The sequence below is a fragment of the Rousettus aegyptiacus genome, unplaced genomic scaffold (genome assembly GCF_014176215.1).
Source record: "Rousettus aegyptiacus isolate mRouAeg1 unplaced genomic scaffold, mRouAeg1.p scaffold_m13_p_5, whole genome shotgun sequence".
Lineage (NCBI taxonomy): Eukaryota > Metazoa > Chordata > Mammalia > Chiroptera > Pteropodidae > Rousettus > Rousettus aegyptiacus.
Genome location: NW_023416308.1, coordinates 98,125,779 through 98,141,868, shown reverse-complemented (window position 1 = coordinate 98,141,868; position 16,090 = coordinate 98,125,779). Strand labels below are relative to the sequence as shown.

Sequence of the window (16,090 nt, the reverse complement as noted above, 5' to 3'; positions counted from 1 at the left end):
ATAAGCTTTGTAAACATACTGCTCCTTATTCTTTCCTTAGCCTAAACATGGTGATTTTCCTTGCCAGTCTTTCAGAATTATTAAGAGTTTTATCCCCTGTTTATATCATGATTGGTTTAAGCAAACTATTAAGTTTTACATTTTCTCCTAAATATTTTGGTATACAAAACAAATACATGGTCAGGTGTTATGTTCAAAAAACAAGGAAATAATTTATTTGCTTTTTTATAGCTCAACTGATACTAGGGCCAGAAGAGTACTATAACTAGGCGAAACTGTCTAGAGAAGAGATTTTTGTATAACCATCACCCAAGTCTGACCCTATGTTTTCCTATTTCCATTTCAAAGTAGTCTTTTTACTGGTATTTTCAACTATATCTATTGTAGTTATACAAGGATTTAAATATAACAGCAAAGTACTAAAATTTACATATTGCTTAATGTTCAGACATCCAGTCCACCTTACAACTCAATCACTATTTAATCGCTGGTGTAGCTAGGGTGATTTGACGCCATTGATAGTATTACTGCTATAGCCCTTACTCAGAGGCTAGAGGAGTCACTGTCACAAGCATTCACAATAGGTTGGGAATATCTTCTCTAAATAATAAAGGTGATCACTACCAAAATGGTTTTTGGAAAATTTTTCACTCTTTTCCTTTTTTTGGGGGAATACATAAAAAATTACATGTATACATATATTTATTTTTTAACTGTTTTTCTTTGCTTTGCAATTGTACATGAAAATAAAAAAAAACTTCCATCTTTTTTAACCTCCCCTGTTTAGAATATAACTTTTTGCTTAATCTTTCACAGGTATGAATTTGTCAAAGATTTTACAACCATTGTTTTCTCTTTAGAAATACTGAGTAACAACTGGCCTGTTAACTCAAGTGATTAAAGCGTGGTGCTAAAAACACTGAATAATGTCGATGTTAGCCTAGAACTTTTTTATCTAATGTAAAGTTAACTGCTATCACAGGTAGTTAATAACTCAAGACACATAAGGATGTAGTGTGACAGAGAGGAAAGGGTCTAATTTTTAGTTAAATAGATATGAGCCTGATACTAGCTTTAAATGTGTAATAGATGCATGACTTTGGAGAATCACTTCAATTTAATCTTCTTTGCAACTGGCATCACACCTAACTTGCAGAATTTTTATGATGATTAAGGAAACTGTATAACCTCACAGTGAAGGTGGTGAGGGAGTTTGGAGTCAGGGAAAGATGAGTTAGAAAATGACTGGCTCTGCCACTTATTAGCCATGTGACCTTGTGAAAAAAGAGATAAAGGTTGTGGTGAAGATGCAAGGACATAATAGTTGTACCGTACTTGGCATGTAGTTTGTGCCTAACAAATATCTGTAGTAATAGCACAGATGTAGTTGTAATATGAGTACCAGTATTTTCACTGGTATCTGTTCTAGGTTTATTCATCACCTTAATCAAAAATTTCATTAAATTTAAACAAACTATTATTAAAGTATTAACTTTATAATAACTTAATGTTATTAACAATGCAAATAATATGAGGATGTGTACAATGTCTAAGATGATTAGAGAAAAGAGCTTCCCTATAATATTTGTATGATTCTAAACTCATAATAATAAGTTGGGTTGAAACACAAAATGTAAAAAGCCCTTACAGGGAAACTGAGTTATCCACTTACAACTATTATAAATAGACAAGGAATTAAAATTCATTTCTTTATGTCAAACCCTTCAGTCATAAAACTTGAAATATACTGTATATAATTAATGTAAGTAAATGACATTTTAGTAAATTTGCCATTTTGTAGATAGGGTTTGGAAATATTAGAATAAAGATACTAAAATCATATAAATTTAAATAAATATTCAAGTAGTTCCAACAAGTATTAGAAATAATTTTCCAAGTAAGAAGCAATATTCTTTTTATTAACATTTATTGAACATATAGAAAAAGATTAGGTACAGTGCTAGGAATTTTTATACTTTATTGCATTTAATAATATATTATTATCATAACCCTAAGCAAGCTAAAAGGAAAATTATAAATATGTGTCCCTGCCTTTGTGGAGACTACAATGTATTAGATATATAAAATTATATGAAATCATATATTTGAGGCAGACAATATGTACTTTGGTAAATAGCAGTATCATAAAAAGAGAACTAGTGAATGTAAAGTATGTTAACATATAATTAGGATGTTAATTAATATGGCAAAAGGTGTTTGAGAACACTAACTAAAATATAAAAATTCAAATCAGAATGCTTCGATCCATTAGTAAAATATAAAACTATAAAAGTTTTAGAAGAAAACACAAGAAAAAGACCTTAGAGCAAAGATTTGCAAAACAAGAGGAGTGGGGAAGAGAAACAATTATTAAAAAAATAGATATATTAAACTTCATCAACATTAAAAACTTCAGATACTGTTAAGAAAAAAGACAGCTCACAAACTAGAAGAAAATCTTTGCAAAGTTGTACCTAAAATATATAAGAAAAATCAAAACTTGATAATGATGAGACAATTTAAAAAAGTGGCCAAATGACTTAGACAAAAGATATGCAAATAGCCAATAAGCACATGAAAAGATGATCAACATTATTAGTTATTGAGGAAATGCAAATTATCACAATGTCATATTTCGCATGGACTACAATGCTAAAAGAAAAAAGATTGAAAATGAAAAGTTGTGGAGAGATGTGATTCCCAGAGAGATGAAAATACATATTCGAACAAAGAATTATACTTTATGGTCATAGTGGCTTTATTCTTAACAGCTTCAATCTGGAAAAAATTCAAATGTCCATCAGTAGATGAAAAGACAAAGAAATTGTGGTATATTCTTACAATAGAGAACTAATTAATGACACAAATAACGCAGCAACACATAAAACACTGTGGATGGTGATTGATATTAACCAGTGTGATTTTTTATATTATATAATGAAATGTGTAAATATTTGGAAGAGCTACATAACTCAGTGAACCAATACTTTCCAAATGACCAAGGAATAATATTTCAATATCTTGAATGGATAAAAGACCTATTATAAATTGCAAGATAAACCGATGACTGTTAGTGTAGCATAGCCTGAAAAAATTCATTAATATAGTTTTTGATTCCACATTGTAATTAATGTTTATGAAACTATTACTTCTCAAGTTTCAGTATGTATCTAAAAAGAATATCCACAATTATATGAAAAGGCTATTAAAACAGTCCTCCCTTTCCAACTATTTTTCTGTGTAAGGTCAAATTTTCTTTTAATGCTGCAACCATAACAATGATGGATTTTTTAAAAAGCTGATATTAGAACTTGCTGTTTTCTACTATGGAAAAATGTAAAGCAATGTTATTTACCTCACTAAACTTTTTGTTTTGGAAAATTGTTATTTTTCACAATCATGCAATCGTTTATTATTATTTTAATTGAATTCATAAATATTTTAAATTTCTTAGTTTTAATTTATAATATGGTAAATATCAACACCTATAACCTAAATGAATAAAAGCGATCTGAGATCCATAATATTTTTTAAGAGGTGAAAAGTTTCTGAGATCAAAAAGTTTGATAACCACTGGACTAAAGTTGTGATTTGGTATCCTCATTAGTATCAAATCCATCAAATATTTTGTAACATACCATCCAATTCACCCATTTAAAGTAATTCAGTGTTTTTATTTAGTATTTTCACAGATATTTGTAACTATCACCATAGTCGCTTTTATAACATTTTCATCACCTCAAAACAAACAAGTGACCCTCAAATCTTTTACATATCATGCCCCTTGTTCCCCAGGTCTCTGTCTTCCCACACCCTAAACTCCCAGGCAACCATTATCTACTTTCTGTTTCTATAGATTTCCCTATTCAGGACTTTCATATGAATGAAACCATATAGTACGTGCTCCATTGTGATGGCTTTTTCTTTTTACTTACAGCATAATGTTTTCAAGATTCATTTACATTGTAGCAAGCATCAATATTTCATTCTTTTTGTGGCCACATAACATTCCATGGTATGGATATAACACTTTTTATTTATTCAGTCATCAGTTAATGAACATTTGGGCTGTTTCCCATCTTTTGGCTATTATGCAAGTTTCTATGCAGACACATGTTCTTATTTCTCTTGGGTATATACCTAGCAATGGAATTGCTAGGTCATATGGTAACTCCATGTTTAAGCACTTAAGAAGTGCCAGACTGTTTTCCAAAGCAGCTGCCTTCTTTTACATTCCTTCCAGAAGGTGGGACGTTTCAATTTCTCCACATCTTGCCAACACTTACTATGATCCGAGTTTTGATTCTAGCCATCTTCCAGAGTGTAAAGTGGCATCTCATTGTGGTTTTGATTTGCATTCTTGATGATTAATGAAGTTGAGCATCTTTCATGTGCTAATTGACCATTCATATATATTCTTTGAAAAACTGTGTATTCACATCCTTTCCCCATTTTTTATTGAGTTATATGTCTTTTTATTATTGAGTTGTAAGCATTCTTTATATTGTAGGTGCAAAGTCCTTATCAAATATGTGACTAGCAAATATTATCACCCATCCTGTGGGTTGTCTTTTCACTTTCTTGATAGTGTTCTTTAAAACACAAAAGTTTCTAATTTTGATAATGTCCAATTTATCTATTTTTTCTTCTTTTTGATTGTGCTTTTGATGTCATATCTAAGAATCCTTTGCCAAATCGAAGGTCATGAAAATTTACCCCTAAGTTTTCTTTTAAGAGTTTTATAGTTTTGGCCCTTACATTTAGGTCTTTGAACGATTCAGAGTTAATTTTTGTACACAGTATGAGGTAAATGTCCAACTTCATTCTTCTGCATGAGACTATCTAGTACCACGCCATTTATAGAAAAAGACTATTTTTTTTTCTATTGAATTGCCTTGGCACCTTTGTCAAAAGTCAGTTGACCACACATGTATGGGTTTATTTCTGAATTCTCAATTCTGTTCCATTGATTTATATGCCTATTCTTATGCTAGTACTACAGTTTTATCATTGCTTTGTAAAATGTTTCGAAATTGAGAAATGTAAGCTCTCTGACTTTATTCTTCTTAAGAATTGTTTTGGCTATTTAAGTCCTTTGAAATACCACAGGAAATTCTGAATCAGTTTGTCAACTTCTCCAAAAGAAATCAAGTGGAATTTTGATAGGGATTGCTTCGAATCTATAGATTCGTTTGAGGAGTATCGTCATCTTAACAATTTTGAGCCCTTAGATCCATGAAGATGGGAAGTTTTTCCATTCAGATTCTTTTTAATATCTTTCAACAACATTTTGTAGTTTTCAGAGTATAAGTTTTATACTTCTCTTGTTAAATTTATTCCTACAATTTTATTCTTTTTGATGCAATTGTGAATGTAATTGCTTTCTTAATCTCATTTTCAGATTGCAACACATTTTTTAATGTTTACCTTCCCATTACAGAGTTCCAGTGTCTCTCATTCATTTTTAAATTTCCAGTGATCTATATGGTAGGCCACAGTACATATCATTTACTCAAAAATGGTGTAGGAGAAATGAATGAATGAGTAAATGATTAAAGATAATAAAACACTGCTTTAATAACTAAATTTGTAAAAAATACTGATTTTTTTTTTCAATTTGTTGAGAGGGACTATTTGGATTTAAGAAACTCTGATGTGAAAAGTCAAATTTTTTTCTGATTTAGATCTAATTTTTATTTTATTAAAATTTTATAATTATTAAAAAAATGCTAACTTCAACAGCAGGAAGTTGCTATAGTAACTCTCAAGAAGCTTGAAAGTGTTACTGACAATGTATAGAGCTATGCTATTAATTATATCCTCCCTCTGCTTGTGAAGGAAATATAGTGTTATATCAGTAAATTTAAAAATTTTAAAGAGTCACTTAAAATAGCAACTTTTCCTTAAAAGCAGATATGAAACAAATTCAAATACTTTTACTATAGATTAGAGGCAAGTTCAAGGATTGTGACATGTTTCACAAACTTCACAGTCCTCTAAGTCTCAGCTTTTAATACCTGGACAGTATATTTAGGTAAAGCATCTTCAAATGGCATTTATCTCCTTGGAGAACGCCAAGTCCCAATTATATCTGGTATATTTCTGTTAATTTAACTAAATGTAAAGTTCTCTTAGACCCATGTAGTCTCACAGAGTAGAGCCTTTGTTTCTCAGATTTGCTTCAACAAATGGCATTTCAGTTCAGACCTCAGTTGCAAAACAGAGAGAATGCTTTACTTGGTCAAAGGCAGGAGCCCAGCTCAGATGAGCATAAGTCTAGCTCTAAGATTAAAGATTTGAGACTTGCTGGCTTTGAGAGGCTGACTTCTAGAATAAAATCCTGTTACAATTCTAGCAGAGTTTTCCTATAATGTGGTTCTGAAACCCAATTTTCTGGGTTCTAATTGTAATTTCTCAAGTATTGAACCTAGATGTAGTTTCTTAACTTCTCTGTACCTCAATTTCCTTATGTGTGAAATGTAGGTAATAACAGTATTTACATAAAAATTCTATTCTAATTCTATTTTAGGCCCTGACTTAAAAGTAAATAATCTGTATTTGTTAGGTGCTATCATTATTTCTATTATTGCTTTTCTTAGAGAAGTCAATCAAAACAACCCCAAACTTCTCTACTATAAAAGCCATTTCGAATCAAAGTATTTTAGTGTATGCATTTAAAAAAAAATAACACAAGACCCAGATTCCGGATCACGATCCTCTCAGCCGCACCACCTCCCTCTGTACGTGGCGTCACTGCTGCTTCCCATGCTCAACCAGAGACTTCCCACTTCAGCCATGGCACCCGGCCAGCTCGCCTTATTTAGTGTCTATGACAAAACCAGCCTGTGGAATTTGCCAGAAACCTAACTTCTGTTGGTTTGAATCTGATAGCTTCTGGAGGGACTGCAAAAGCTCTCAGGGATGCTGGCTTGGCAGTCAGAGAGGTCTTAGAGCTGATGGGATTTCCTGAACTGGTAGTGGGACATGTGAAAATCCCGCATCCTGCAATCTATGCTGGAATCGTGGTTTGTGACATCCCAGAAGGTAATGCTGACATGGCCAGACTTGATTTCAACCTTATGAGTTGTTGTTTGTAATCTGTACTCCTTTGTGAAGACAGTGGTTTCTCCAGGTGTAACTGTTGAAGAGGCTGTTGAGCGAATTGATACTGGTGGGGTAACCCTGCTGACGGCAGCAGTCAAAAACCACGCTTGAGGAGTATGTGAACCAGAGGACTGTGCAGCAGTGTCCACAGAGACGCAGAGCTCCCCACAGTAAAGACACTTCCCTGGAGACTAGATGTCAGTTAACCTTGAAGGCTTTCACTCATACAGCACAATATGATGAAGCAATTTCAGATTACTTCATCATAAGCATAGTAAAGAAATATCTCAGATGCTCTTAAGGTTTGGAATGAACCCAGATCAAACTCCTGCACAGTTCTACACTGAAGCCCAAGCTTCCCATTACCATTTTAAATAGAGCCCCTGGATTTATAAACTTGCATGATGCTTTGAATGCCTGGCAGCTGATGAAAAAATTCAAAGAAGCTTTAGGTATTCCAGCCGCTGCCTCTTTCAAGCATGTTAGTCCAGCACATGCTGCTGCTGGAATTCCACTTTGTGAAGATGAGGTCAAAGTCTGGAAGGTCTATGAGAGGTACAAAACCCTTACACCCTTATCAACTAACTGCATATGCAAGAGCAAGAGGGGCCGATAGGATGCCTTCATTTGGTGACTCTGTTGCATTAGCTGATATATATGATGTCCCTACTGCCAAAGTTATCTCCAGAGAGGTATCTGATGGTAGTGTTGCCCCAGGATGTAAAGAAGAAGGTTTGAGAATACTTTCTAAAAAGAAAAATGGAAACTTACTGTGTTCTTCAGATGAACCAGTCTAACAATCCAGATCAGAATGAAGTTCGAACTCTCTTTGGTTTTCGTTTAAACCAGAAGAGAAACAACAGTGTCATCAACAGGTCTTTAGCAATGTTGTTACCAAGAATAAAGATTTGCTGGTATCTGTGCTCAGAGATCTCATCGTGGCCACCACTGCTGTCAAGCATACTCAGTCCAACTATGTGCTATGCCAATAATGGTCAGGTTAATAGCACTGGAACAGGACAGCAGTCTTGGACATACTGCACACTCCTGGCTGCAGATAAGGCGAACTTTTGGTGGCTTGGAAATCATCCACGAGTACTCTCAATGAAGTTTACAACCGCAGTGAAGACAGCAGAAATCTCCAATGCCATCAATCAATATATTACTGGAACCATAGGTGAAGATGAAGACTTAATAACGTGGAAAGCATTGTTTGAGGAAGTCCTGAATTATTAACTGAGGCAGAGAGGAAGAAATGGATTGACAAATGTAGTGAAGTTTCTATCAGCTGTGATGCCTTCTTTTCTTTCAGGGATAATGTAGATAGAGCTAAAAGGAATGGTGTGGCATATATTGCTGCTCTGCCCAGTTCTGCTGTTGGTGTAGTTGTGATTGAGGCTCGCAATGAACGGGGGATAACCCTCGCTCATACGAATCTTCGCTCTTTCATAACTAATTTCATCACACATTACTTTAAGTTTTGCTTATGTATAGGTGAAAAATCATGTGGGAAATTTAAAAAATACTTAAAAATAATAAATAATAATAATGAAAACAATAAACGATAACATTAAATGTTAAAAAAATAACATTTACCATTTTATCCATTTTTAAGTATACCATCTAGTGATATTAGATATGTTCATAATGTTGTGCTACCATCACTATGTACCATCTCCAGAACTCTTTGTACCCAGCAAGCAATAATTCCCCCCAGTCCTTGGCGCCCACTGTACTACTTTGTCTCTATGATTTTGACTACTCTATGTATCTTATATCAATGGAATCACAGTATCTTTTTGTGAGACTTATTTCACTTAGCATAATGTCCTCAAGATTCACCCATGTTGTAGCATATGTCAGAATTTCCTTCCTTTTAAAGGCCGAATAATATTCCAGTGTAATATATGCCACATTTTGCTTATCTATTCATCTGTTGATGGATATTCATGTTGCTTCCAAATTTTAGCTATTGTGAATAATGCTGCCGTGAACATAGGTTTACATATATCTTTTCAAGACCTATGTTCAGATCAGCTTTATGATTAATTAAAAGATATCACAGCAATAGTCAACCTCACATCACAATACTAGCGAGTGCAAAGAAAAAGAATAAAAATGAACTTATTGTATATTAAAACCACAAATACATAAGAATTTAATAATCTAAATACAAGACATTTTGCCATTCTGAAAGACATTATAAGGTGGAGATTTTTGGGTTTTGGCCCTAAGCATCCTACTTGAGAATCTGTCAGAGGACAATAATTCAAGGGGAGCAAAAGAAAAAGCCATTAGGACCAGAGGCAGGACAAGAGATGGAACCTTAGAGGACCAGGGTAAATGGGGGGATTCAAGGAGGTACTTCCTGAGTGTGGGAGGAATCCAGCCCCACTGTCTCTCCCTTCCCTCTCACATCTCAGCTCCAGCCCTGACCTCTTCTTTTCATCCCTCTCCCCCAAGACAGAAGCCGTGGCCCTGGCCATGTCATCGAGTTCCTGTGTCCCCTGCATGTCCCCCACCGTTCCCTCCTCCTTTTGTGAAGATCCCATTACAATAAATTTTAAATAAAAACTTGAAAAAAAAATTTAAGCATCTGAAATCTCTTTTATCTAAGAGGCATATGAAAATAATTTATCAGACTCATAAAGCATTTATATTTTTCTCTTCATTATGTCCGCTAGTTAGGGAAAAAAGTGATTTGGAAAAGTTCTTACCTGGATAAGATGTGTTGGCATTGTGATGATACAGGCTGAAAGAGAGGTTCGCAGAAGACCACGGAGAATGTAGAGGAACTTGGTGAGGCTGTAACTGTTGTCACAGTTTTCCGTACAGCAAACGTCATCTCCCCACAAAGGTGAACCAAGATTCTGGATTCCTATTCTTAAAATGTTTTTCTGTTTCTTCTAAAGGAAAGAGGTAAACACATTAAGTTGTGTTAACTAACAGGATATCTCCTTTACTTTTGCCAGTTATTTTTATTTATAATAAATCAAGGCAATAATGCCAATAGATGTGATAAAAAAGTATTATGTGCAAACAATAATAAGGCGATATAAGGAAAATCTATATTACAAGAATATAAAAAAAATAACAGAACTGATTTTTTCCCACTTTTAGAAAATTTGAAGAGTATCACAGGTTTTTAATTTTTTCTAAATTTTAAGTGACTGCTCTAAGAATCTGTTAGAAACAGTATATATAACAAATCACAGTTAATAATAAAGAAAATCTAGAGTGCTTAGAAATTATTATTAGTATTATATAATTCTCTGACTTTCAATAAATGATAAATTGCTCAACATTTCTCAATTAATTCTACCATGACCCCTGCTTGATATTTTGTTTGAAAGAAGTTTAAAAATGTATGTTTTGGTTTTACACTTTACACTTGCTTCTATTTTTTCTTCTTGCAGCTATTATTACAATAATCTAAGTTCAACACTTTTCATAAAATTTAACATGTGAAAATTTAGAACTCAAGTTTACCAATATTAAGGTTATAATAATAGTGACTGATATTAATTGGGCGAAAAGAAATGGTTTTTAAATAAAAATCATTAAATAAAACCTAGGATGATTGTCAAAAAGTGTTTGCCAATAGATGGATTTACAATAAGTTCTACTGTTTGGATTATTCTAACTAAACAAATGTTTTGTAAATACTTTCCTTGGCAATCCAGCAAAATTTCTGGGCAAAGGAAGGCGATCTTAGCAGAACCTGGCACATGCAAATAATTGGAAAATCATTATTACGATTCTGATGGGAAAAATAAGATTTAGCTCTTAAAGCAAAGACTTGGAACATGTGTCACTTGAAGTATGATATCTGATGAAACCATACCTTAAAATATACCCCTTGCTATTGCTCTAAAATATCACTAATAAACTTTATTATCCAACTAGTCATTGCCAAACACAATATATCTCCTTGATATTATACAGATAAAATCTGAATTTGTGTATTCCTTTTCAAGGAGAATTTATCAATAAAGAAAAGTAAGCAAAATGAATAAAACCCTGAAATAACAGAAGAAACCTAGGGGATAGTGGTTAGTAAGATGAGTAAGAAAGACTCATGGTCTGGATTGTTCAACTCAACAGACGTTATGTTTCTAGGTAAGACACATACATTACTTAGGACTTAGTTTTCTCATCTCTAAAACAAAAAGGATAGGATAGAACATTGCTCTATGAGACCATATAATCTTTCAAATACATAAAGTGGCACAATGTCCTGGAGAAAACTAAGGAATCAGGAATCAGGTTATGGAAAGAGGAATTTAGTCTAAGTACAATTGAAAAAGCTTCCTGACTCCAAGGACCTAATGCATGATGACACTACCAAGGCAGCTGGTCTAATTTTTCTTTTCTGATTGTATTAAGATTATGATAGACAACCACTTAGCTACTGTATGTTATGATCCTAAATAGTTCATAAAAAATTTCTTTTTATTTCTGCATTACTTGAATGGAATGAAGTAATAAGATATATCAGAGCAGAGCATATGTTAGAAGCATAAATAAGTTTCTGGTGAATTTGTATAAGATATCTGTGAAATATAATAAGTTATTCCTTTTTCTGTATTATTTAGAAACTCAGGATTTAAGTTAAAATGACAAAATTAAGGTTCGTTTTTTATCTTTAAACTTGTTATCTCATGAACTGTTGCTTAAGTCAGTTTCCCAACAGAAAGAACAATATGAAAAAAGGCAGAGAAAAATTTACCTAAAAAAAAGTCTAGATATTAAAATGAAATCTGAAGGTAAAAGGAGAGCCAAATTACATTGTTTTCCCTGTTAACATTTAGGAAACTAAAGGTTGACTATATTTTAACCTACAGTCATCAATATCTACTACTATTGTATGAAAAAGTATCTGCTAAAAGTTTAAAAAAAAATGAATCAGGAGAACTACAGATTAGTGACTGTGATAGATATATGAATGAAAATATTAAACCATAGAATGAATGAGAGATCTTTAAGTGAGGTAGATACATAGCACATTAGAATATAACAGCATAATACCTCCACAGAGGGAATACATTAATATTTTAATTACAAAAACAAAGGCTGAGAGCCAAACCAGCTTCAGTTTGTTGTCTATCAATTTTCATTAAAAACTGCTTGTTTAATGAAAATGGTGTTTTCATACTCAAATAACACACCTTCCATTCCAATAAAAGCTTACTTATTAAGGGTTCTTTGAGTGTGTGTGTGTGTGTGTGTGCGCGCGCGCGTGTATGTGAGCATACATATATATGTGAGTGTATACACATGTACATATACATGTAAATATGTCTTTTTGCTATGGCTTTTGCTTTTTAAAAAAATTTCTTGCTCTTAGAAGATGTGGCATCCTCCTGCAAGAGAAGTAGCTTTGCACATTGTACTGTAGGAACTGTTATGACATGCCTGTTTCCATAGTTACCACTGCAAGTGGAGAGAGGTGTCTGTCAGGGACCAGTTTACCTCTCCAGACAGGCACTGCCACCAAAGAGAAGACATGGTGCCCATAAATCTTAGCTAGGACCAAAAATGGAGCAACAGTGAGCAAATTAAATTGTACTGAATACCAAGGGCCATCACAAAAACTGGAACATGTATGAAAGCCATTTATAAATGAATGAGTGTGCTTTACCACATGCGTGCGGGCGCGCGCACACACACACACACACACAAGGATTTTCAACCTGCTATTAAACTAATGATTAAGACATTTAAAAATTACTTATTTTCCATGGACAAAGTGTTAAATACAGCAGTAAAGTTTATAAACATATTTTAAAATCTATGAATTAAAAACAAATGTAGGTGATAATGGCAAAAATAAGACTTTTTGCTTCTTTGTCTTCTTCAATAAAAATGACTCTCTAGAAATAATTCTGCTAAAATAATGTAAATGAAACGCAAATCTTTTAGCAGCTATCATAATTAAAATCACTGAGGAAGAATTCTGAGAGGCATGCTATCTAGAAATAAAATTTCCCATATTTTGTTTAAGTTAAACTAACCAGAGCATCTTTAATAGTGGTAATTTGAAGGAAGGTTTTAAAAATAGGGCTACAGAAAAACAGTTAAGTTATAAAATATTTTAAAATAGCAAACAAAAATGCATCTTTTATTCAATGACATAACTCAAAGCATGCTGTAATAAGAAATAAAATTTTAAAATAATTCATTCTTCCTCATAAAGTAATACAAAATTAAGGGCTGAATGACAGAAATATAAAAAATAGAGAAAAAGGATAAGTCTTGCATATTTAAGAGTAATTTTCAATTATTAATTCCAGGTGTTATAAATACATATTTAAAAATAATGCTGACAATGTATGTGTACATCTTATGTGTATTCCCTGAGAACAGTGAAAATTCTAAACACACATTAACAGTCAAACTAAGGCTGCTTGTGCTCTGCTTATTTACATCTTCGGTTCCTGCAAACAGCTTGCTCATCGTGGATTTTTCTGAGACCTTCTGGGTGCACCCCTAGAGAGCTTGAAAACAATATTACATACATGATTATAAAAGGCTTTGAAGGTACTCGATACCTGGGGATTGGATCCATCAAATCCTTCCTCATAAATAATTTTCTGGATAAACTGAAGCAGCTGTATGTATCCGTGGGTCAAAGAACTGTTGGTAAGAAGTGGTTCAAATACATAAATGGGCTTACTGCACAGAAAATACAAATGTAAGCTAAAACAGTAAGTAAATAATTAAAAGGTAACCATTTATGAGATTGCTTAAATAAAAAAAAAGCCAAAAACAGTATAAATAATAATAAAAAAATAAAGTCAATATATCCAGGGAGCAAGTTATATGCTTTATGTTAACTAGTTCAGTATTCTTGACATCATGGGAAGATAAAAATCTGTGGCGACTGAGATGACTTAATTATGTCAGGCTTAGTTATCGCCAAGAAAATTAATGATTTAATGAAGCAACCTAAAAGATGAAGCCACTATAGCTTTTCAGGAGTAATCATAGATAATTAACACATAGCTAATTAACGGCTATGCCAAGTATACCTGAATCAATGTGCTGATCACCTGAGCTCATCTTCCATAATAGTTTTCTTTTTCTCTGAACAAACTGCTAAAATAATATTAACATGAAAACTTGATCTTTTAAGATAAATGAAGACAAGTGAGTATAAACTCCATTTATAAACAAAAGACAAAAAAATAAATGTATGAATATAAGATAACCTAAATTATTTCCCATATGAATATTAGCATTAATGTTACTATTTTAAAATATTTTACAAATGCTATAAAACAACTCAAATAAAATTTGGTAAGAATGAAGACAATCTGCTTTAACATTAACTGAATTTAACATTCTTCATAATGGACAACGTGTGCACTATGGCTGAGCATTAAAATCATGATATTGAGGTTCTGTGGCATAGACATTGAGTGCCTAATCTAAAAGCTGTGGGTGACCCTAAAAATACAAAAGTATTTGCTTTACTGTGATCCTAAATAAAGCAATCACATAGACAGAAGAAATGCCCTAAAGAATGAAATATAATTTGAATCATACATGAGACATTAAAGAATATAAAAGTTAGTAAATGTAGCAGGCTGCTTAGTATGCAAAATCAATGGTAGGTGGTTTAGCAAAAATATGTGCACGTCTCTGAAAACATTTTATTGAAAAGTCACACCTAGCCCAAAAGTACCTATCTAAAAACATAAAACAAAACAAAAACAAACAAAAGAATCCTGTTCTGTGCAAAATAAATATTGGCTTCAATTGAAGGATTTGACAGTGTTATTTCTCATAGTTATTTCTCCATTTTCAGTGAAAATACAACGAATTACACGAACACATTTTTCTACCTTCATAAGTGAGGAAATGTGCCTATGAATAATGATATTTCATAGAGGCAATATTGTGACTATTTCATATCTTAACACATATTTGTCCTGGCTAGCTCAACTTTCAGGACATAGTGTTGCTGTTCAAACACAGCAGATTTAATTCCTATCTGGGTCAATTAGCTTTGCATGGGGGGTAAAATCTGCTCCAAGGTCCTAGATTATGAAATGAATTCCAGCCAACCATTTGACGAATGTCACTATGGGTTAAAGGAGGGTGGATCAAGAATATGTTCAGTGTATCTTAATCCACGAATAATGAATCTACCTAAGACAATTATTATTTCATCTATGCAAAATATTTTTAAACCATTTCCCTCTGCCCAAATTGGTCAATAATATCTGCCTTAGGTAACTTGGACGTAAATTTGCTATCTGAAGGCACATTATTAAATATCATGTATACAAATTACTTTTAGTTTTTAGTTGTCACCATTTATCCAACCAACGTGATCTGTTATTTATTTCATATTCTCATGGTCTGTTAAGATAACAAGAGATCTAAGATTCTCTTCAAAGGTAAGGGGGTTTCTTTTGATATGAGAACAAAAATGAAAACATAAAGCTAATATATCTTAATCTGTTTCCTTATTTAACATTGACACAAACTCAATCGCCGGCAATGCTTAGAACTTTATAAGCAATAAAATAAATTTCTCCAAAGTAATTCGATTTCTAGGAGAATACTTTGAAAGCAAAAGAAAACGGTGAAAATTCGATACATTTAGGTATATTGAGAATATTCATTTTTGGATACACGAAATTATAGCATTTAAAACTGTAATTTATATGGTATTTGTATTAAAATATTAAGTATTGTTAATCTTCATGAGATACATTTCCTTGTCAGCAACATTTATAATTTTTTTTTGCTAACAATAAATATCTTCTCATCATTTAAATTTTTTACATTAAACCCCTTTATTTGAGAATGTTGCTTTTTTATTTTGTTGTTCAGCAGTCTAGTAACTCATAAAATAGGAGTTGGCAAAAAGGAAATCCAGTTACAAATATGACTCTGGCTTCCTTATTATTTCCAAACCTTAAACAAAGGTTAGGTTACCAAAGTATGTATTCCAAAGGTAGCACATTTCAAATAA

General features: G+C 32.7%; 1 protein-coding gene and 1 pseudogene across 1 annotated transcript in view; one reads left to right on the top strand and one right to left on the bottom strand.

The window, feature by feature from the left end:
* The window catches only part of ELP4 (elongator acetyltransferase complex subunit 4), a 190,659-nt gene that overhangs the window by 116,640 nt on the left and 57,929 nt on the right, over positions 1-16,090 (bottom strand). Inside the window, exons 6-7 of the mRNA XM_016147067.2 lie at positions 13,656-13,740; positions 9,822-10,010 (exon numbers count right to left, since the gene is read on the bottom strand). Coding sequence (XP_016002553.1) covers positions 9,822-10,010; positions 13,656-13,740 — 274 coding nt within the window. The remainder of the gene's footprint in view (positions 1-9,821; positions 10,011-13,655; positions 13,741-16,090) is intronic.
* LOC107512005 lies at positions 6,796-9,664 on the top strand (annotated as a pseudogene).